The following is a 20926-nucleotide window of genomic DNA, read 5'->3' as shown; positions in this document are numbered from 1 at the left end:
CTCAATGGACGAGCCACCCGGATGCCCCAGGAGCTTTATAGTGTGATATAGATGCTGCGGGGAAGTGTCAGACAGCTCTAAAAAAGGCGAGTATCTTGCTAACGCCCGAAGTCCCACAAACTCCGATCAGCACTGCACCAGAAAAGAGCAGGCAGGGAGGCCCTGGTGACATCGATCAGGGGCCCCGAGGCCTAGAACAGCGCCTGGCACGAGCCACCTGCTGTACAAATAGTTGTTGAATGGAAGCAAAGGCCCACCCAGTACAGTAGCCTGAAAAAAAGCAGCTATATAAACATCAGGTTGTATTAACCTATCCAATCTTTAAAGGTGCCCATTCAGTCTAACTCCCAAAAAGCTACACGTGCAAAATGTGACGACAGATCTGGAAAAGTTACACAGCCATGAAACATACTGCGGTACATAGGTACCCCAGACCTAATGAGTCGGGTTGTTTTAGCTGACTGCAAACCGTGCGATATAATTACGGTAACGTACGAATGACTATTACACGGGGGAGCACTGAACGTACTGCCCTCAAAAAGAGTTCCTTGCCCGCCGTCATGCATTTACTCAGTGATGATGACGATGGCCTGTGTAAAACTTTCTGGTGTAGGCACACAGAGATCTGCCGCTTGGACCGGTTCCTAGGGAGCAGAGGAACGTGACCCCTGCCCGGGACGCACACCGTCCCACAGCAGACGGGAGAGAGGAGCTGGCGGGCTCCCGGCTGCCCGTGGCCGGTCTTCTTCTAAGAGAAGAGAGGTAAGGGGGGGGCCAAGACCTTGCCTCCTTCAGCCTTCGCCCACTAGTTCCTACTCATCCAGGCGAGCGTCACCTCTCCTGGAAACCATTCCATCCCACTCCACAGCCAGCCATGTCATCTCCGGCAGGGATGCCGTGGAAGAGATATGGCAGCAGTCAGCGCAGCGACCCCCCCATCCCCGGGCTGTGAGGCTCAAAGGCAGGGCTCTGTCTTCACCACCTTCCTGTCCCGGCACCAAATCCGGGACCACACACCTATACAGTGACGGCCAAAGAAATGTTGGCCAGACCAGACAGATGAACGGAGAGATGGACAGACGTGGCTAACGACAGAATGGAAAATAAACACCCTGGATGTTAATTGTGTGCAATGAACCCTGGGGTCAGGAGACCCCCCCCCCCCCCCCCATCTAGAGACGTAAGTTTTACTTGTCTCTTCTAGAAAATGACAGTTTAAGGTGCCTGGGTGGCTCAGTCGGTTAAGCGTCCGACTTGGCCTCAGGTCATGATCTCACAGTTCGTGGGTTCGGGCCCCACATCAGGCTCTGCGCTGACAGCTCGGAGCCTGGAGCCTGCTTCGGATTCTGTGTCTCCCTCTCTCTCTGCCCCTTCCCTGCTCACGCTCTGTCTCTCTGTCTCAAAAAATAAATTTAAAAATTTTTTTCTAAAAATTAGAAAATGGCAGTTTGGATGCTAATATTTAATGAACGCCTACCATGTGCCAGACAGAACATGCCTGTGAAGCAGTTATTCCTGTTCACGCCAGGAAACTGAGGCGGAAAGCAGGAACGTGCCTCTCCAAGTCCACTGAGCAGGCAAACGACACAGCAAAGATTCAAAGCCCCGTGGTCTGGCTGCAGGAACCAGGCTTTTCCTAACAAAAGCCACCCAACGCTACATCACCTCTAAGGCTCCTTTCTGTGCTATTGTTCTATGATTACAAAATGCTAATGACTCCAAAAGATATTCCGAGGTCTCCAGGAGTAGAGGTGACATATAACATTAAAAATTAACGGCGTTCATTTAATCTGACATAGTATATTGAATGTCGCCGTGCGTGAGGGTGACAAAGAAGCTCTGGAAAGTTCGTGATCCTTCTAAAATGACCTAACATGGAGCGGTGGACACTACTGTTTGTGTTCAGAACCAGCATGACCCCATTCGTGCCTTTGGAACAAACCATCTCACTTCTCTGCGACTATGCCCCGAAGGACCTGAAACCAGCCTACGGCATTTCTCCCCTCTGAACTGTGGCTGTTCCAAGCCTTGAAGGGAAAGGGCTTCTCCAGCCTGGACGTGACTGTGTGTCACCATCCCACCAAATAATGGTGGCAGCACAGCCTCAACTGTGCGGATCCACGATCAGATGAAGGGAAAAATGAAACCCGGGGGGCCGGTGTCTGGGGACATGAGCTTCTAGCTTAATTCTGTCCAGTGAAGGTGAGTTTCCTCCCTGGAAAACTGGGACCACCCTAAGCATCCAGGGAGCGTTCCCACGTTCCGTTATTCTGCAAGACCAGAAGCGAATACAACCAGGGGACATCGAGCCAGAACGAGGGCATCTCAACCCGCAAGAAACTCAAGGACCTCTAAACCAACCAAACCATAAACACCTAGGCCAGGACCCACGCGGGTGAATGAGCCGCTCTCACATTTCATCCTGTGGACTGCCACCCTCTAGAACAGGAGGCCACGTCAGTGGGAAGGCATCACGGCCCTCCTCGCCGCACCCCGCCAGCATCCCCCTCCTCTGTCGGCCTCCTCCCTCGTCCCCCGTGACGTCACCGTAACACAGAAGTGGAAAGGAGATTTTTTTTTCCCCAAAAGTCCAGAAGTCCTCAGAGAATTCACATATTCAAAAAGAAAGAAAGAAAGAAAGAAAGAAAGAAAGAAAGAAAGAAAGAAAGAAAGAAAGAAAGAAAGAAAAAGACTGCCTACTGGGTGCACAGGTACCAAACCTCAGATGACTCTGCTCCAGGGCTCAGAGTCCGGGAGATCCACACGGTCAAAACCGCCGCATACGTGAATCCTATTTGAGCCTGATGGAGCGTCAGGAGCCCAAGGTTTTTCTGGGTGACCCTCGGCAGCCCCCTAAACCTCTCCATCACTCTGTTATCTCCTCCCGCCCACCGAAAAGGGCCATTACAGAGAGTCACTAATAACAAGGAACGCTCCATAGAAAAGTAAATTAGCACCAACTACGGCCGCAAAAAAAGCCCACAGCCAGCAACTCCCTTCCCCGAGTGGGAAGCAGAGAGCTTGACTGGGCATATTAAAACCAGGTCTTTGTATTGCATTTACCACCCTGGCTGCAAAAATGCTCGTAAAGCCATCATTAGCGGGCTCGCAGCTGTCAGCCCTGCCTGCGCCCGCCGGCTGCCGCGACGGTCTGCCATCCTTCGCTGCTCGATGCCCTTTTAATCGCACAGACCGCTTTATTAGCTGCCTTGACCTCCCATAAAAGCTTGGGCCTGACAACGTCTGAAACCTGAGACAGGATGTCCACCGCGTTACCAGCCCGGATGCTCCCTTCGCGGCCCCCGCGCAGTGCGCACACGCACAGCCCGGGAGGGTAGAAAAGCTTCTGGGGAATTTCACAAATAGGAACCCGGGCAAGTTTCGGGGGACAAGAACCGGAGGCAAAACAAAGGCTACGGTATCGGGGAGCACGATCCACATGCACACGCGCACCCGCGCCCAGTGCAAGAACGAGAAGGGACAAGGGGTGCTCTGTGCCTGCTCTGTCCCTGCTCTCCACTGTCCCTGCACCGAAGTTCTAGCGCAGCTCAAGTCCACGCGAAGCTGGGCTCCTAACAGCCATGCTCCCTGAGCTGCGTTCAGACTACGATGCAAAGTGATTCTAGTCAAAACAGGAGTTCGGGGAACGGTTCACGGCAAGCAGACACTTTAAGGACAAGCTGGGTGAGTGGTTCAGGAAGGAAAACGAAATGGATCAAAAACGAACGGATCTTGTGGACTCGGCCCGCGGCGAGCCGCTGCCTCCCCCAGAGACCACGCTTCCACACTGCAGGTCTATCACACCTGAGTCGTGCGCACGGCATAGGGGGGGCGTGAATACTGGTCTCAACAAGTATGGCCCCGGCTAGGTGCTCGTAAGAGCAAAGGGAAGAAGGAGAAATCAAAGAGGGTGAAAAGGTTTCAGAAAAAAAAATCTAGAGGTAGAATTTTTTTTCAAGAAGGACAAATAAAATGTCGGGAGTTCGGATGTCCCTATACTGCCACCCAAGATGAACTCCCCGCAAATTATTTCTAAACCCTGGGGCGCCTGGGTGGCTCAGCGGGTTAAGTGTCTGACTCTTGGTTTCTGCTCAGGTCATGAGCTCACGGTTCGTGGGTTCGAGCCCCGCATCGGGCTCTGCGCTGACAGCGCAAAGCCTGCTTGGGATTCTCTTTCTCTCTCTCTCTCTGCTCCTCTCTTGCACTCTCTCCCTCTCTAAATAAATTAATTAATTTTTAAAAATTTATTTCTAAATCCTAATCAGGACGGCAGATTTTTTTCCTGTAAAACTACAAGCAAAAAAATAAAATAAAATAAAATAACCCAACAAACAACTATAAGCAGTCTTTATACCTAAGGCAATATTTTTTCTCAAACGTTCCTTACCAAAGTGCTCTTATAAAACCTATTGTCCTTCTGTCTGCCCAAGTTTATTTCTGCATACAAACACAGAAGACAATAAAGTAAACAGCGTTTTTAAGAAACAGGAAGAGTCTTGTCCGTCGGCTGATGACCCGAACTCCAGACGTAGACACGTCGGAGATGGCAGTGCTGAGCACCTCTGTTTGGACGGGCGAACGAGGAGGACAGGCCTGGCCGGCCGAGGGTGGGAGGCCCACAAACGGGGCCGCCCACGGAACAGCTCCGGGCTCCTGGTTCAGCCAGAAATCCATCGAGAGCCTTGTCAAGCTTATCCGTCTGGACTCTGGGAGCAAGGACTGGGCTCCATAGTGTCGGGGCTCCTCTCCGGCTTCACAGGGACCCGCAGAGGCCACCGACTCCGGCCCTCTTGGTTTACAAATGAAGCACTGGCTGGCTGGCCGGCTGGCCCAAGCTCACCGTGCTAATGAGTGCTGGAGACAAGATTGCATCTCTGTCCCCTTGTCTAAGGACGGTCCTCTCTCCTCTAAACATCTGGGATTGGAGACACCTGGGTGGCTCAGTCGGTTAAGCGTCCGACTCCGGCTCAGGTCACGATCTCACGGTTTGTGAGTTCGAGCCCCGCGATGGGCTCTGTGCTGACAGCTCAGAGCCTGGAGCCTGCTTCGGATTCTGTGTCTCCTTCCCTCTCTGCCGCTCCCCCGCTTGTGCTCTATCAAAAATAAATAAATGTATAAAAAAAAATTTTTTAATAAAAAAAAAAAAAACCCATCTGGGACTACAGTCAACCTGAGATGCTTACCAACCACCAGCCCTTTATTTTGCTGCTTCTCTCGCCCCCACTCTTGTCCTTCCTCCTCCTCATCCCCTTATCTTATTCTTCCCCTTTCCGTCCTTCTCCCGTCCACCCCTTGGCCCCATCGCCATGCTGCCTGGCTTGGCAGAGATGTGACGCTCCCGCTCACAGCTGGGGCAGCAGGGAGGGCACCCCAGGTCACTGTCAGCTGCCACGCTCAGGACCAGGACGTCCCTCTCTGGAAAGACACACAACTGAGCCAGGAGGCCGATTATTTTTCTTAGACAATGGTGGTTGCTAGCTGTTTGCCTGAATTCAGCTGTTTAATTTCTGTGGAGCCGCTTGGTTGGAGAGCTCAACAGTTGAGGGTTGTTGTTATTGGTGTCTTACTCAGTTAATAAGTAAGTCTCCTGTGGCTGCGTGAAACCACCATTTAGGTGGAGCAGGGCGTAGGGAAACAGTGAATTCCAACCCCAAGGAAAGCAACCGCTATAAATAAGACGGTAGTGTTTCCCCGGGAAGTGTAGCCGCTTATCACTGCTAATTAAAAAAAAAATGGAATCATACCCGAGGAAAATCTCAGCTCTTTAAGTTCCTATGTTAACTTCGGGGGGCGGGGAGGGGAGGGAAGTCCTGAATTAGCAATTATAAGTCTCAGACATCACTCAGATGAGATAAAGAAGTAATGAAAGTCCACATTTTGTCACTTCTGTGGTGGCAGAGTAGATTTTTAACTTATTATTTGCAGCTCACGGTTTAAAAATAAAGACATTTTGTGCATAAGGACTATCAAAGGTTTTTAAACCATGCTGTGGGTAGAGAGCTAAGCCTTTTTCCAAAAACTTTGTGTGGCTGGCAAAATATTGAACTTAAACTCCATTAAGCTGAAACCACGAATCAAAATAGCCCCTCAGAGGTACAATGTGGTCTATTACACTTAAGATATACTTAGATATGGTTCTGCTTATCAAAAGAATTCACTCTACTCCAGAGCCTTCTGATACGTTAGCCCACGTAGCAGCACAGGAATATCGACCCTTCCTGGGTAAGAGTTTACAAGAACCCTCTGCCAGCTGAGATGTGTGCAGGAAATACCGCTTGGTGGGGGAGGGTGTCTCTATTTCCAGACTTCTCCGCGAGGTCTGGTCGGAATCGATGCGATAGGATCAGCAAAGCATAACTGCAAAGAAAACTGTCTGAGAAAGATAAAGCTGGATGGGAAGGCAGATAAGCCCAAATTCCTGGTGCTGCCCAGATCCGGGTGGGGGAGGTGAGGGGGGAGCCGGGCTCTCCTTCGTTCCTGGGCAGAAATGCTAACTACTAGGTTTTCGATGCTCCCTGGGGGGGGGCCTCCTGAGGGGCGGGGCTTAAGGTAGGGATTTCCATCTGTGACAAGGAATCTCCACCCCTATTCAGGCCATCTCAACTAAAAGCAGTGGCGATTTTTGTCAACTGAGCACCCCCAAATTTTCTGTGGAGTCACCCAGAGGGGGATGCATTAAGTGCTTTGTTCACGTGGAGGTGAGGAAATGGAAAAGGAGAGGAGCTGAATGGTTCCACTTTCTCTGACCACTGCTTTCTCTTTTTTGCTGTCAGACACTGGCAAAATGAAGAAAGAGAGAGAGGAAGGAAGGGAGGAAGGGAGGGAGGGAGGGAGGGAGGGAGGAAGGGAGGAAGGGAGGGAGGGAGGGAGGGAGGGAGGGAGGAAGGAAGGAAGGAAGGAAGGAAGGAAGGAAGGAAGGAAGGAACAGAGGGAGGGAAGAGAGAGAGGGGGGCCTTGCATAAAATTCACTTTCCTGGACAAAGTCATTGGAATGAAAACAAAGCCATGGTTGAATATTACCTCGCACATTTCACTGGCCGTCACAACGACCCTGGTGGGAGTCCTATCATTGCTGCCATTGTATGGACGAAGAACAACCAAGCTCAGAAAGGCTGTGCTCAAGGTCACACAGTGATGTAATCTGATTTTCCACCCAAGTTTGCTGACCCCAGATCTTCACTTTTAACGTCAGTTTTGTAAGCGCCTTAAAAATGGATCTCTCTTAACCTTAGTGTTGTCAACAACTCAAATGCTACCTCAACTGCCCTCACCCCTCCATCCACTCCTAGACACAACGTCATTGCCTGCCTCTCTCCAGGCACCAGAAACTCTTCTAACAAAGATTCCCAGCCGCCTCCTAGTTGCTAAATCAAGGGAAACCTCAGTCCTTACCTCCTCGATCTCTGCAAGGCATCTGGCCTTTACCACCCCTACTCCTACCTCCTCTCTGTTTCCAGGAATCCACTGTCTCCTATTTTCCTCCCCTTCTTCTGGCCTCTCCTTGATCTCTCTTCCCGGCTCCTCAGGCTGTCTGTGCCTTCAATGTCCGTGGGTCCCACAGCTCTGTGTTCTGACATCCTCCAGGGAGAGCTCGCCCTCTGGGGATCCCACCACCCTCCCCAAGCCAACATCTCCCAGACTCATGTCTCTAGCTCTGAATGCTCCTGGGACTCATGGGAGCATCCCGCTTCAAGCTCCACAGAGCCCAAAGCAGTTTTGTTATCCACAACCTTTCTCAAAAATCAGACCCACAGTAACAAAAACCCTATCCCCACCTATACTCTCTGTCTCTCACTCTCTCTCAAAAGTAAATAATTTTTTTTTTAATTTTTGATTAAAAAAAATAGATTGAAGGAGAAAACTCATATGATCGACCTCCCTAAAGCCTGAAGACACATTTGGCAAAACATAGGGCCCATTCCTAAATCAAATGAGAATTGGGTACTCCCTTAATTTGTAAAACTATACGTACACCTTAGTTCAAAAGCCAACATCTCTCTCTCTCTCTCTCTCTCTCAAATAAATAAACATTTTTAAAAAGGGGGGAAGGTGCCTGGGTAGCTGAGTCGGTTAAGCGTCTGACTCTTGTGTTGGGTTCTGCGATGACAGGATGGAGGCTGCCTGGATTCTCTGTCTCCCTCTCTCTCTGTCCCTCCCTCACTCATTCTCTCTCTCTCTCTCTCTCTCTCTCTCTCTCTCTCTCTCTCCCCCCAAATAAATAAACATGAAAAAATTAACTTTTTCAGTTTAAAAAACTAAAATAAAACAAAAGTCAGCGTCTTAATGGGAAAAACCATACACATTCCCCCGTACCTGCTACCACTGAATACTGTACTGGGGGCGGGAATCAATGTAACAAAGAACAGACAACCATTAAAGGGGTACAAACAGCAAAGGAAAAGACTAATGAGGGGCGCCTGGGTGGCGCAGTCGGTTAAGCGTCCGACTTCAGCCAGGTCACGATCTCGCGGTCCTTGAGTTCGAGCCCCGCATCGGGCTCTGGGCTGATGGCTCGGAGCCTGGAGCCTGTTTCCGATTCTGTGTCTCCCTCTCTCTCTGCCCCTCCCCCGTTCATGCTCTGTCTCTGTCCCAAAAATAAATAAACGTTGAAAAAAAAAATTAAAAAAAAAAAAAAGACTAATGATATCTCTACTTTTGTAAGACAAACGCTTTCAAAAACCCAAGAATGCCAGTTTTAAAAACCGAGAAAGACATCTAAAGAGTTTAATAAAGCAACAGGATATAAAGTGAACATACAAATCAAATATCCTGCTTCCACATAAACAAGCCTCAGTTAGAAGAGAAGATGTTCATTTGTAACAGCAATAAAAGATATAATATCTAAGGGCAGATTTAACAAGAAATGCACAAAGTCTACAGAAGAAAAAAAAAAACACTTTAAAAATTGCTGAAAAGTGGGGCACCGGAGTGGCTCAGTAGATTGTGCGCCTAACTCTTGATTTCAGCTCAGGTCATGAGCCCAGGGTCACGGGATTGAGCCCCGCGCGGGGCTCTGCACTGAGCATGGAACCTGCTTAAGTTTTCTCCCTCTCCCTCTGCCCCGCCCCCCTCTTAATTCATTAATTGACTAATGAAATTGCTGAAAAGCAGACTTGTTCAAATGGAATGACACTTCCTGTTCTTGGGAAAGACTCAACATCATAAAGGTACCAAATACTGCCTTTTGGCCAGAACTGCCATTTCCGGTAATTCGCCAAAACGACCAACACAAAGGGAAAGAGGAGAGGTACCCGCTACATGTTCTCTAGGCCTTTTAGAAAACATGGAGTTGTTCCTTTGGCAACATACATGCGAATCTACAAGAAAGGCGATATTGTGGACATCAAGGGAATGGGCACTATTGAAAAAGGAATGCCCCACAAATGTCACCAAGGCAAAACTGGGAGAGTCTACGACGTCACCGGCATGCTGTTGTCACTGCTGGAAACAAACAAGTGAAGGGCAAGATTCTCGCTGAGAGAATTAATGTGTGGATTGAGCACATTAAGCACTCAAGGGGCCGAGATAGGTTCCTGAAGCGTGTGAAGGAAAATGGTCAGAGACAGAAGGAAGCCAAGGAGAAAGGTACTTGGGTTCAGCTGAAGGGCCACCCTGCCCCACCCAGAGAAGCACACTTTGTGAGAACCACCGGGAAGGAGCCTGAGCTGTTGGAACCCATTCCCTATGGATTCATGGCATAAGTGTAAAAAAAAATAAAAGACTCCAAGACTGTAAAAAAAAAAAAAAAAAAAAAAAAAAGATACCAAATACCCCCCAGGTTAACATATAAACTTAGCATGGTCCCAATTAAAATAAATATTTTTTTGGAGTTAGGCAAGCTGATTTTATTTATTTTTTTTTCAACATTTATTTTTTTTATTTTTATTTTTGGGACAGAGAGAGACAGAGCATGAACGGGGGAGGGGCAGAGAGAGAGGGAGACACAGAATCGGAAACAGGCTCCAGGCTCTGAGCCATCAGCCCAGAGCCCGACGCGGGGCTCGAACTCATGGACCGCGAGATCGTGACCTGGCTGAAGTCGGACGCTTAACCGACTGCGCCACCCAGGCGCCCCGGCAAGCTGATTTTAAAGTTCATATGGTGGCGGGGGACACCTGGGTGGTTCAGTTGGTTAAACATCTAACTTCAGCTCAGGTCATTAAGCTCACGGTTCGTGAGTTCGAGCCCCGCGTCAGGCTCTGTCCTCACAGCTCAGAGCCCGGAGCCTGCTTTGGATTCTGTGTCTCCCTCTCTCTCTCTCTGCCCCTCCCCAGCTTGTGCACGCCTGCTCGCTCTCTCTCTCTCCCCCTCTCTCTCAAAAACAAATAAACATTTTTTAAAAATTAAAAAAAAAATAAAGTGCATACAGGAAAACATGAGGAGTAACCAGGAAACTCCCAGAAAGGAAAGGCACTGTTTGGGAGAGGGAGGGCGAGCCCTACCAAATATTAAAACTTACTACAAAGATTCTATATTTAAAAGAGTGCGGAACTGGCACACGAAGAACCAGATAAACAGAACATGGCAGAAGGTCCATAAACAGACCAAGTGCAACTGAAAATTTGTTTTATGACAATGACGGTGTCTCAGATCAGTGGGTGGAAGATGGATGTTTTAATAAAGGGTCTGCTGACAACTGGATAGACATTTAGAAAAAGATAAAATTGATCTATACCTTCCATTATACACCAAAGTAACCTCCCAGTGGATCTGATATCTAAATTTTAAAAAGGAAAGCATACAAACACTCAACAAAAACAAAGGCGGATTCCTCTGAAAGCTGGACGTGCTGGACAGACAGACAGCCTTTGTAACCATGAACTTGACATCCACCTTTCTCAGATGGGTCCCGGAGCATCCCACAGGTGGTATGACAGATACAGACTGATTTACTATGTTGATCAACATTTTTAAAGTAACTTAGGGATACGGGTTTATTCCAGGTCCTCGGGCACCTTCGTAAATGCACTTTAAGAGATCTCTGGTCTAAGTTAAGTATGAAAGGTCAGTGGGAACCCATCTGAACAGGGCTGCTTTGCAACAGGAAGACAATACAGGAGGCTTAAAAAACAAAAAAAAAAAGGAGGGGGGGTGGTTAAAGAAAAGATGCTATGGTCAGCCTGTGACTCAAGATAGCAAAAAGGAAAGCGGTTTGTATCCCTGAACAGAGACCGTGAACCCTGACAGACGCCAGCCAACTTGCAATCCTTGCCGGGACGGAACAGAGTTGAACTCTGGCAGCCTTACTGAGGTGGTGCGGAGACGTCCCCCTGAAGAGCTCTTCCTCCCAGAAGGTCAGTGCAGGGCCCTCCAACCGGGCGTTCTCAGAAGGGACAGGCAACAGTCTCAACTGAACGGTTATGAATATGAGGAAGTCCTTTGTCCCCCTGCGGTACACTCCAGCCAAGAAAATTACGCAGCTCCGAATCCCCACAGCCCCACGTATTTTTCCCACCACCCGCTGCCCCCAGAGCCTAAAAGCGATGTTACCATCTGGGAGCCCGGGAAAAATAATCACAATAATAAATAACTAATGAAAATAATCTCCAGGCGGGGGGAGGGGGGGTGTCTCCCACTCGGGCAGTTGAACCAACAAAAACCCAAAGGATTTGGTGGGGCGGGGGGGAGCTTCCTTGGATTTCTCCATTCCTGGCATCTTTACTCATGCTTCGGTTTGTGATCTGAACCACGTGGATCACTTGGACTTCCAGGGTAAGGAAATCAGGTTCATCTTTGTTTTGCTATAGATTTGGTAGATGGATGTGGGGGAGGGGTATATCGGAGTAGAGCGCCCAGCACACGCTAAGGACAGTAAGCATCACCATTACCATCACCATTAGTATCAGCCAATGAATGACACAATCTGTGATATGTCAGAGAGCAACTGATGTTGCCTCAAGTTTATTGACTTGATCCTTCCAAATGCTGACAAATTACTAGCCTCAGCCATTTAAAAATCACATTTCTAATGCAATAATCCTACGTGCAGTGAGTGTGGAAGAAATTACTACAGCCCAGGGGTTTTTACAAAGTGAATTAAGTCACTATAAAAACTGACCGTGTTGGTTCACAATTAAAAGGCTGGTAGAATGAAATGCCATTATTCCATAGCTTGCTAAGCCTTAAGGAAGAGATCACCATTCACGTGTCTCTACTGGGAATGTTTTCAGAATCCCTAAAATGTCTCAGACACGTTTTAATGATAAATGCTACAGGACTTTTTCATCAGTGATGTTATCTATTAGCTGATCTCGTATCTAAAATATTTCTCAAATGGAAAAGACTCCAATAACATTTTCTGAAAAGAGCCACATGTTCTTAAAAGATTTCAGATACACAGCTCTCAGAATTCATACGTGTTTAAAATGTAATACATTCCGTATCTATTTCTAAATAATCATACCACGGCTTCTGGAGGAACTTTTAAATAGTTTTTTCGTACCCGTTTTGGAGCTAGGAAAACACACACACACACATATTCCCCAAGTCTAGACTTCCTTGGGCTCTGGCTATTTAGAGTCTACGTTTGGTGTTTTTAAACCCCTATGACACATTCCTTTCTTTCATCTCTGTGATTCCTGGCCACCCTTCTCAGTGTGTCTGGCTAATCTTCCTGATATTTCTGGGGCCTAAATGGACCCAGAATACTTGGCTGAGGAAAAAAAAAAAAAAAAATCAGATAGGAATGTGATTCTGGACCTTTTTTTTTTTTACATAAAAGATTTCCTTGTATTGATATGGAAATGAACAGATGTCTGATACCCTTTTGCCAACCTGGAACATTTCTGCTTACTCCAGGGAATTCTTTGGGGCTGATGTTTCTTAGGGTTTCCACTGTCAATTCAAAAGTTCTGTCTCCGTTATCAGAACGATCTAGGATAGCCCCAAAATGGGAGATTCATTCCTTGGCCCCTATTTCTGCTTGGTGCCTCGACTGTGTGTAAAACAGGAAAGACAGTAGATACGAAATGGCTTTATATTTGCTCACTGGAACACTACGACGCGCAAAAGGACTGTTTTTACTGACAATCCCAACAAATCTGTAGCTTTGCACATCTACGCTCTGTTTTATTGGACCACTTCTGCTTCCCAGCCCTGGAAAAGACATGATATAAACCCAGGAAGTACTTTTTTTTTTTTTTAACTGACTGAAGTAATAAAAGTCAATCCAAATGTTTTACGGTCTGTCACCGGGCACAAATCTTTGCTCAGCCAGGTAAGTTGTTATTTGAAAGGACAAACCCAGAGCGTCGCGAACGGTGGCTGGAGCTCACGGTTGCTGTTTCTACACCCAGAGTCCCCTTCAGTCCTACACCGGCCTCTACTCTGTCTCTTTCCAGAAACCTCAAACTCGGTGCATGGAAAACCAAACCCGTTATCACCGCTCTCTTTGAGCTCCACCCGAATCGGCCCCTCCTCCTGTTCCTGCCTCGGTGAACACCAACCCCACCCACCCAGTTACCTGAGCTAGAAATCTCCAAATCGCGGTACCTGGTGCCACGGAGCCTTGTTCCCCCGTGGCCACGTGACTCCTAAAGAATACTCAGAATACGGTGGTCACTCCTCAGGCCACCAGAGCCACTGTCGAACTCGTGGGGCCAGCCAGACACCCCTGAGGGGCTCGCCAGCACCTTACCTCCCCTCCTTAACCAACTGCCCCGGGCACAAAACTGGGGGGATTCAGTAGGGCTTGCTACCTACCAGTGGGCACAGGGTGAGAACCCACACAGCTGGAGGATATTTGGAAAATGTACTCACGAAATCAGCAAACGAAAGTGGAAAATGTTTCATGAGAAAATCCCTAAATATGTCAACCCTAAATCTAACGGTATCTTGGCTAAGTGACAATCATCAACCCTCACGTCTTTCTCCAAGGAAAGTTTAAAATATGGACAAAAATGGGGGCGCCTGGGTGGCTCAGTTGGTTGAGCATCCGACTTCGGCTCAGGTCATGATCTCACGGTTTGTGAGTTCGAGGCCCGCATCATCGGGTTCTGTGCTGACGGCTCGGAGCCTGGAGCCTGCTTCGGATTCTGTGTCTCCCCCTCTCACTTGCCCTCCCATGCCAATGCTCTGTCTCTCTCGGTCTCTCAACAATAAATAAACATATAAAAACATTTTTTTAATAAAATAAAACACAGACACAAACGGATTTACTCGATGTCATGAAATGAATCAGTGGTGGAGAAAGAACTAAATCCAAATCCGTCCTAAAACAGTAAGATTCCTGAATGTGCTCTTCTCCCTCTGATTTTTTTTTTAATTTTTTTTTTCAACGTTTATTTATTTTTTTGGGGACAGAGAGAGACAGAGCATGAACGGGGGAGGGGCAGAGAGAGAGGGAGACACAGAATCGGAAACAGGCTCCAGGCTCTGAGCCATCAGCCCAGAGCCCGACGCGGGGCTCGAACTCACGGACCGCGAGATCGTGACCTGGCTGAAGTCGGACGCTTAACCGACTGCGCCACCCAGGCGCCCCTCCCTCTGATTTTTAAACAGCCACTGAGGAGACTTTTAATACCACTTAGTAGAGTTTAGTATTCTATCAAGAAAATATTTTCCAAATACAGTTAAGCAACTTAATTACCATGATGATTTTTGCTAATTATCCCTCAAAAACATGCCTTTATCTTCTAGACTCTTACTCTCCAGGGCAAATTGCATGTTGGAGTCACAATGACATCTCTTGGTGCCATGAAACTTAGCTCTTTTGGTACCTGAGGGCTACTTAAAACATTGCAACTTTAACAGCGCAATGGAAATTGTACCTAATATGAGGGTACCAATGCTCAAAAAAGAAAAATAGAACTAAATTTATCGTTTAGGCCAACAAATTGAGGCCCTATACCTCATGATTAACAATGAAGCTGTCCAGGGGCGCCTGGGTGGCTCAGTCGGTTGAGCGTCCGACTTCAGCTCAGGTCATGATCTCACGGTTCCTGAGTTCCAGCCCCATACCTGGAGCCTGCTTCAGAATGTGTCTCCCTCTCCCTCTGTTCCAACCCCGCTCGCACTTTCTCTCTGTCTCTCTCAAATAAAGATTTTTAAAAATTTTAAAAAAATAAGGCAATCCAGATCGCTGTGGTTTCTGGCTAAGTCTTGCACACCCCCTGTACCAAATGTCATGTTTCACTGCACTATGTCACATACGAAACTCCAGGCAACGGTGGCATTGTATGATATTGATGTGTGCCTTACAGTGATCCTGTGTGACTCTCCCCGTGATCGACCGCTCTTCCTCAGACATGCCTGGGTCACCGTAAGGTGGTACAGAGCACTGAGATTCAGGAAATCCAATGATCAGTTCCCCAGGATCACTTTCATTTCATCAGGTAAATAAAATTGACGAATATATTGAACTGCCTCTGGTAACCCTGGGAATGAATTTTCCAGGTGCCTCAACAAAACCAAAACTCGACTTTGTCACATGACTCCACAAAACGTGACGGATACATTTGAATTGCAACATGTTTCTCCTCCCTACTGATTTCCTTCCCTTCCTCCATATTTATAGAAAGGGTCTATTTGGATTTACCTTTGCACACATGAGCACTCAAACAACACCACAAACAACTATTGTAAGAACAGGTCCTCAAGAATGTTCTAGAATACTTCGGTAGACTGTAACTTACTAGGATTGTCAAATATAGGATGATACCTTGGAGAACCGAGGTTTTTCAAAATGCATCAGATGGTCTAGCCTGGTTGGACCATCTCACAGCGCCCCACCCTCTTCCTTTGCGGCACTTACCGCAAATGGGAATAAATTCTGAATTGTGCATTTCGTGGTTGAATGTATCATCCGTTAGAACGCAAACTCCATGTGGACAAGGGCTGTAGGTACCTGTTATCCAGGGCCTTGCTAACACAGTGCCTTGAATGTGGCAGGAAATCAGGGACTACTGATAAATGATCAAAAGAGCAAATAAATAAACCTGTGAGTGACCAAGTAGTGCTAAATTGGAGGATACAGAATGCAAGTATAAAATCCGCTTTCAGATTTCCTGAGATTTGTTCGCAGGGTGCCTGGCCAGATTTATTACCAAGATACAAAAAAAAAAAAAAAAATGGCATACTGACAACAATCCACAGGTTAATTATTCTTGAGATGAATGCGGGATTCATAAAACCAATTCTCTTGGTGGTAATTTTCCACATGTAAAATTTTACAACTTCTGTGGGTATTTGCTTAACTTAACCCTTGCGTATGAAAACAATGAGGCAGGCAGATGGAGTTGCCGCTAAACTTCCACCACTTGAAATCACGGTAGTTCGTTTCCAAAGTCCCAGAAATACACATCAGAAAACGCCACTGGGCAGTGTCAGAAATCCCCACAGCTAGTCACTGTTCTCTCGACAGTGCTCTCCAACCACTGATAAAAACTCTTTGAAGCGGAAGAGTAAATATTATCATTTGATAGTACTTGGACTCAACAGTGCAAACACAATTGCATTGTGTTGCACTCCGGGGGCTCCAGCGCGCACCACGCCGCGGCGTTGCCATGGAGGGGACAACGTGCTCGCGGCAGGGGCGGGCCTGGAGGCGACCGGGTTCCCAGGCGCCCCCGCCCCTTCACCTTCCTCCGGCCGATTCGCGGAAAGCGAGGGAGCAAAAGCTGGCCTTCGAGGGTGTGTTTCTGTTTCTGTGATCCTGGGAACTAGGGGCCCACGATCAACAGTGGGGAACGCCGACCCCTAAATACCGGCTTGCTTTTACCACTCCCGCGGGCTTTTGGTGAGGGTCACGGGTGGCGGGGAGAGGGAGGGATCCGATGAGCCGGAGAGAGTGGGGGGAGGACTGCAGAGAGGAAACCCCCCCAGGAGCCGGGGTCGGCTGTCCTCCCTTCCCCCCGCACCCCGCGTCGCCAGGCTTGGCGGCACGCGGGAACAGGGTCTCTGGCGAAGGCGCCCCGAGGTCCCGGCGGGTTCGGGGAGCACGGCGAGGGGACTCGAGCGGAGGGCTGCAGGACCCGTAACCCGGGGCATACCCAGTGGAGCGAGAGGCCTCAAACCGCGGGCGCCCCTCCCGGCTCCGTGCCCCGCGGACGCCCTGGCGAGGGAGAGGCGTGGGGTGTCCCCCCCACCGCGGTCCGCCCGGCCTCCCGGCCCCGGGGCCGCCCTCCCGCCTGCCCCCGCGCGGGCTCACCTTGCCCGGGAAGGGCCCCGGGAGCAGCAGCTTCAACGCCTGCCTCTTCAGCTCCACCAGGCGGGCGTTGCAGTTCTCGCACCAGACGCCGCGGTCTGAGCCGGGGGAGGAGCCGCCGCCGCTGCCCGAGCCCGGGGAGCCCGTGCCGAAGCCCGGCGAGCCGCCCAGGGAGCCCGGCGAGCTGGTGCCAATGCCCGGGGAGGCGGGGCCCGGGGAGCCTGTGAACGAGCTCGGGGACGAGGTGCCCGAGCCGGGGGACGGGGTCCCCGACGAGCCGAGCGCCGAACCCGCGCCCTCGGGGGTGGGCCGGTTCCCGGCGCGCGACTCCTCGTATGCTTTCCGGTACCAGCTCTCGGGGGAGAAGGGCGCCGCGGGCTTGGTGGGCGAGCACACTTCATTCACCTGCGGGGGAAACGTGCAGAGTCAGGGGCCGCAGGGCGGCGGGCTCCCGCGTCCCCGGGGTGGGGTCGGGCCGGGCTGGGGGCGACCTCCCCCCGCCCTGCCCCGCGCGCGCCGGCTCGGAGATCCGCGCGCCCCCGAGGGCCCGGCCGAGTGCGTCCGAGACCGCTCCGAGCCCTGCGGCCGAATCTGCCTCCATCTGCCCCGTGAATCGTCCTTAAGTGGGTCCCCCCACCCCAGGTGCCCCTGCGCGGGTTCCCGGGCGCCGGCGGACTCCTCCTCCGCTCGGCTGGAGAGGGCTCGCTCGGGGGCTTTTCATGGTTTCTGCGGGGGGAACCCATACAGTCTGCACCCCGCGCTTTCGAACCCGACACCCATCCCCAAAAGAACCCACGTTCAAGTTCCTGGAAGACGCTACGCCCGGGGCGGGTGGGGGTGGGGGGCTTCTGGATTTTTATTCATTCCGGGTACAGCCCTCCGGATCCTGGAGGTAAATGGAAGGTTCTCCCGGCTCCAGGGAAATGATCCCGAGGAATGGCTGAGGATTCATGGACACCCCCCCCCCCCCCACACACACACACATTCGGCTTAACTCTGCCTGGAAGTGCACGAATGCCGCAAAAGTTAGGGGTGCAGGGATGGAAAGGAACGGGAAGACAGAAAATTCCGAGGGTGAGGCTAGTGTGCGGGCGTCCTCGCCGGCGGGCCCGCCTCCGCGCACGCACAGCCTGGCGGAGGCGCCTCTGCAGCAGCAGGAGAGCTCGGGGCCGCCCTGCGCGGCTGCACGGCGCCGGGAAAGGGGGACCCCGGCCGAGGGGCCTCTGCTAACGCGCCTCCGCATCGTAGCCGTCGCAACTTACCCCGTATTTCTTGCCCCTGGTGGAGACCGCAAGCCTCTCTTTATTCCCCGCTACCGAATTCATGGTGGCCTTTCCAGAAGAGAGTGTCTAAATGTTCCACCAACACTACATCCAAAAGGTCTTCCGACCCAGAAGGGTATCCCCCCAGTTGTCGGGGGGCTGGCTCTTGGCCCTCAAGTCAAGGTTCCTTAATTTGGGGTGGGGGGGAAGGAAAGAATCAAATCAATGGACCCCAGAAGTAATAGCACTAATTTGCAGAACGGGTTGGAGTGGCTGGTTTATTCTTCTCTTCCAATAATGCTTTTCCTCCTCCTCTTCTGCCTCCTCCAGTCACACGTTCTCTTTTCACGGTCACATCCAGATCCCTGGCATTTCTCCCCAGCCAAGGGAGTCCGTTTTCCTCCACGAGGGAAGCGAGGTGGGGGGCGATCAGGCACCCGCCGCCGCGGGGAAGGCGGGTGAGCCCCGCCGCGCCGCGCCGCGCCTCCGCGGGGCGCGCCGGCTGTGGGAACTTGTCTCCTTCCCGGAGCTCGGTAACTGAGTTCAAAGAAATTCTCCCAAAATATAAAGATCCAGACTCGGGGAGGAGCCTCGGCGCGTCGCGGAGCCAATATCCGCCGGCCCCGCTCGGCCTGACAGTTGCGCGAGGGCTGGGAGAGGCGGCGCGGCGTGGCCCGGGCGCCGCCGCGGTCAGCGCGCGCGTGTGCGCCCGGGCGCAGCGCGGAGCCTCGGGAACGGCCGCCCCGCCGCCCGCGAGCCCGCCGCCTGGCTGCCGCCGCCGCGCCGGCCGGGATCCATTTTATGTGGCGGCGCGCCCGCCTGACGGTGCGCGCCGGGGGGCGGGGGTCGTAAATCTCGCCCCTCGCGGGGAAGTTACTGGAGAGCGGCCCGCGGCCGGGGGCCCTTAAGGAAGCGCCGCCGCGCGAGCCCGGCGCGGAGGGGCAGCGCCGAGCGAGAGGGCTGGACCGAAATGCGCCGAGCCTCCCCGCCCCCAAGTTCTTTCTCTTCCTGGCGAGGCTTGCAGTTCTGCCTTTGAAACGCCGTGTAAAAGGGACTGAGTCACAAACAAGTCCGCAAACATGCCGGGTCCTCCTCCCCACCCCCCCACCCCCGCCCTTTGTTCTCCTAGACCTGCCCTGCAAACCTTTTCTGGGATTGCCCTACCGACCCCCGGCCGGCCCGGGGGCACCCTCCCAACAGCAGCCGGACGACCCGGGGGGTGGGGGCTTGTCCCCCCACCTCCGCCCGCGCGCGCCCCAATCTGCGACGTGCCGAGCCGCCCGGGGCCCGCCCAGGTGAGCCCGGATCTGGCCGGCCGCCGCAGGGCAGGGGAAACTGAGGGATTCGCCGCGGTGCACACGCGCAGCGCGAGCCTCGCGGGCCTGGAAGAGGGGGTGTGTGTGCGGGCTGGCCTCGCCGCGCCGCGCCCCGCTCGGTCCCCTCGGCACCCCTCCTTCCTTTGCCGCCCGCGCCTGGGGCCCGCGGAGCCCCTGGAGCACCCAGCCACCGCCCCCTGTCCGATCCCCCGCGGCCCCCGGCGCAGCGCGCGGGAGCGCAGGAAACCGGCGTATGCCAGGCTCCACACGTGGCTGCTCCAGGGTGTCATTTTTCATTTCCCGGGAGGACATTTCTCCCGGTGAGCCGGCAGGTCTGTTTTGTTGTGACCTTTAATTAACACCCCGCGAGACGCCTCGAGAGGGACCGGCCCAGTGCGGGGATCACGTGAGGTGTAATGGCATCTCCGCGCCCAGAGACACCGGCCTGGGGGTGGGCGAGGGCGCAAAGGACGTTTGGGGCTTTCCAGTCGCTGGCTTCCTTCTGAGATAGGGAGGGGGCAAGGAAGACAACCTTCTGGGGTGCAACGCCCCTCCCGCCTTCCTGGGGGAAAATTCCTTCTGTGCCTCGCTCCCGCTGCCATCCACCCACCCGCCCCCTCCCGCCCCAGCCCTGGCGTGGGAAGATTTCACAGCCACCAAAGCGAGGTAAGAAGGTCAAAATGAAGATGTCGAGAACCGTGTGGAAGTTTCCATTACGTTCCTGCTTCCAATTTAAAAGCGATCACATCGAGAGAGGACCTTAGGGGGGCAGGTACGCCTCCAGGCGGCACACGCCAGCTCCCAAGCACATCTGTATTCCGCGGAGGTGCCGCGGGAAACGGCATCGCCATTAGCTAGCTACGCGCTGCGCCACCAGTGGAACAGCAGCGTGCGGCCAGGTGAAATGGACCAGCCCGTGAGGCCGCGGTGGCGGGGGGTGGGGGTGCTGGGGAGGTGGGGTGTCGAGGCAGAACTGTTGGGGAGCTGCGAGATCCACCTTGAAGACGGAGGAGACCAGAGCTGGTCTGATTTGCATCCCCAAGTAGCCGGGTCCCCAAAGCGTGTTTGGTGAGCTCAGAGCGCCCTCTGTTGATCACAGTTGACAACGGGAGGCCCTGGCAGGAGAGTTTGGTTCCAGGCTTTGAAAAAGGGATGTAAGTAACCTTTACATACAATGAAATCTTCTTGAAATCACACACAAATCT

General features: G+C 51.8%; 1 protein-coding gene and 1 pseudogene across 1 annotated transcript in view; one reads left to right on the top strand and one right to left on the bottom strand.

The window, feature by feature from the left end:
• KIF26B (kinesin family member 26B) overlaps positions 1 to 19174 on the bottom strand; it is a 478254-nt gene extending 459080 nt beyond the window's left edge. The window contains exons 1-2 of the mRNA XM_045453192.1: positions 18406 to 19174; positions 17147 to 17548 (exon numbers count right to left, since the gene is read on the bottom strand). Coding sequence (XP_045309148.1) covers positions 17147 to 17548; positions 18406 to 18468 — 465 coding nt within the window. The 5' untranslated portion in view covers positions 18469 to 19174. The remainder of the gene's footprint in view (positions 1 to 17146; positions 17549 to 18405) is intronic.
• On the top strand, positions 9211 to 9840 carry LOC123585731 (annotated as a pseudogene).
• Positions 19175 to 20926: the final 1752 nt, after the last annotated feature.

Source organism: Leopardus geoffroyi, chromosome C3 (genome assembly GCF_018350155.1).
Source record: "Leopardus geoffroyi isolate Oge1 chromosome C3, O.geoffroyi_Oge1_pat1.0, whole genome shotgun sequence".
NCBI lineage: Eukaryota > Metazoa > Chordata > Mammalia > Carnivora > Felidae > Leopardus > Leopardus geoffroyi.
Note: the sequence above shows the minus strand (reverse complement) of the source record. Positions and strands in the feature narration are given on the sequence as shown.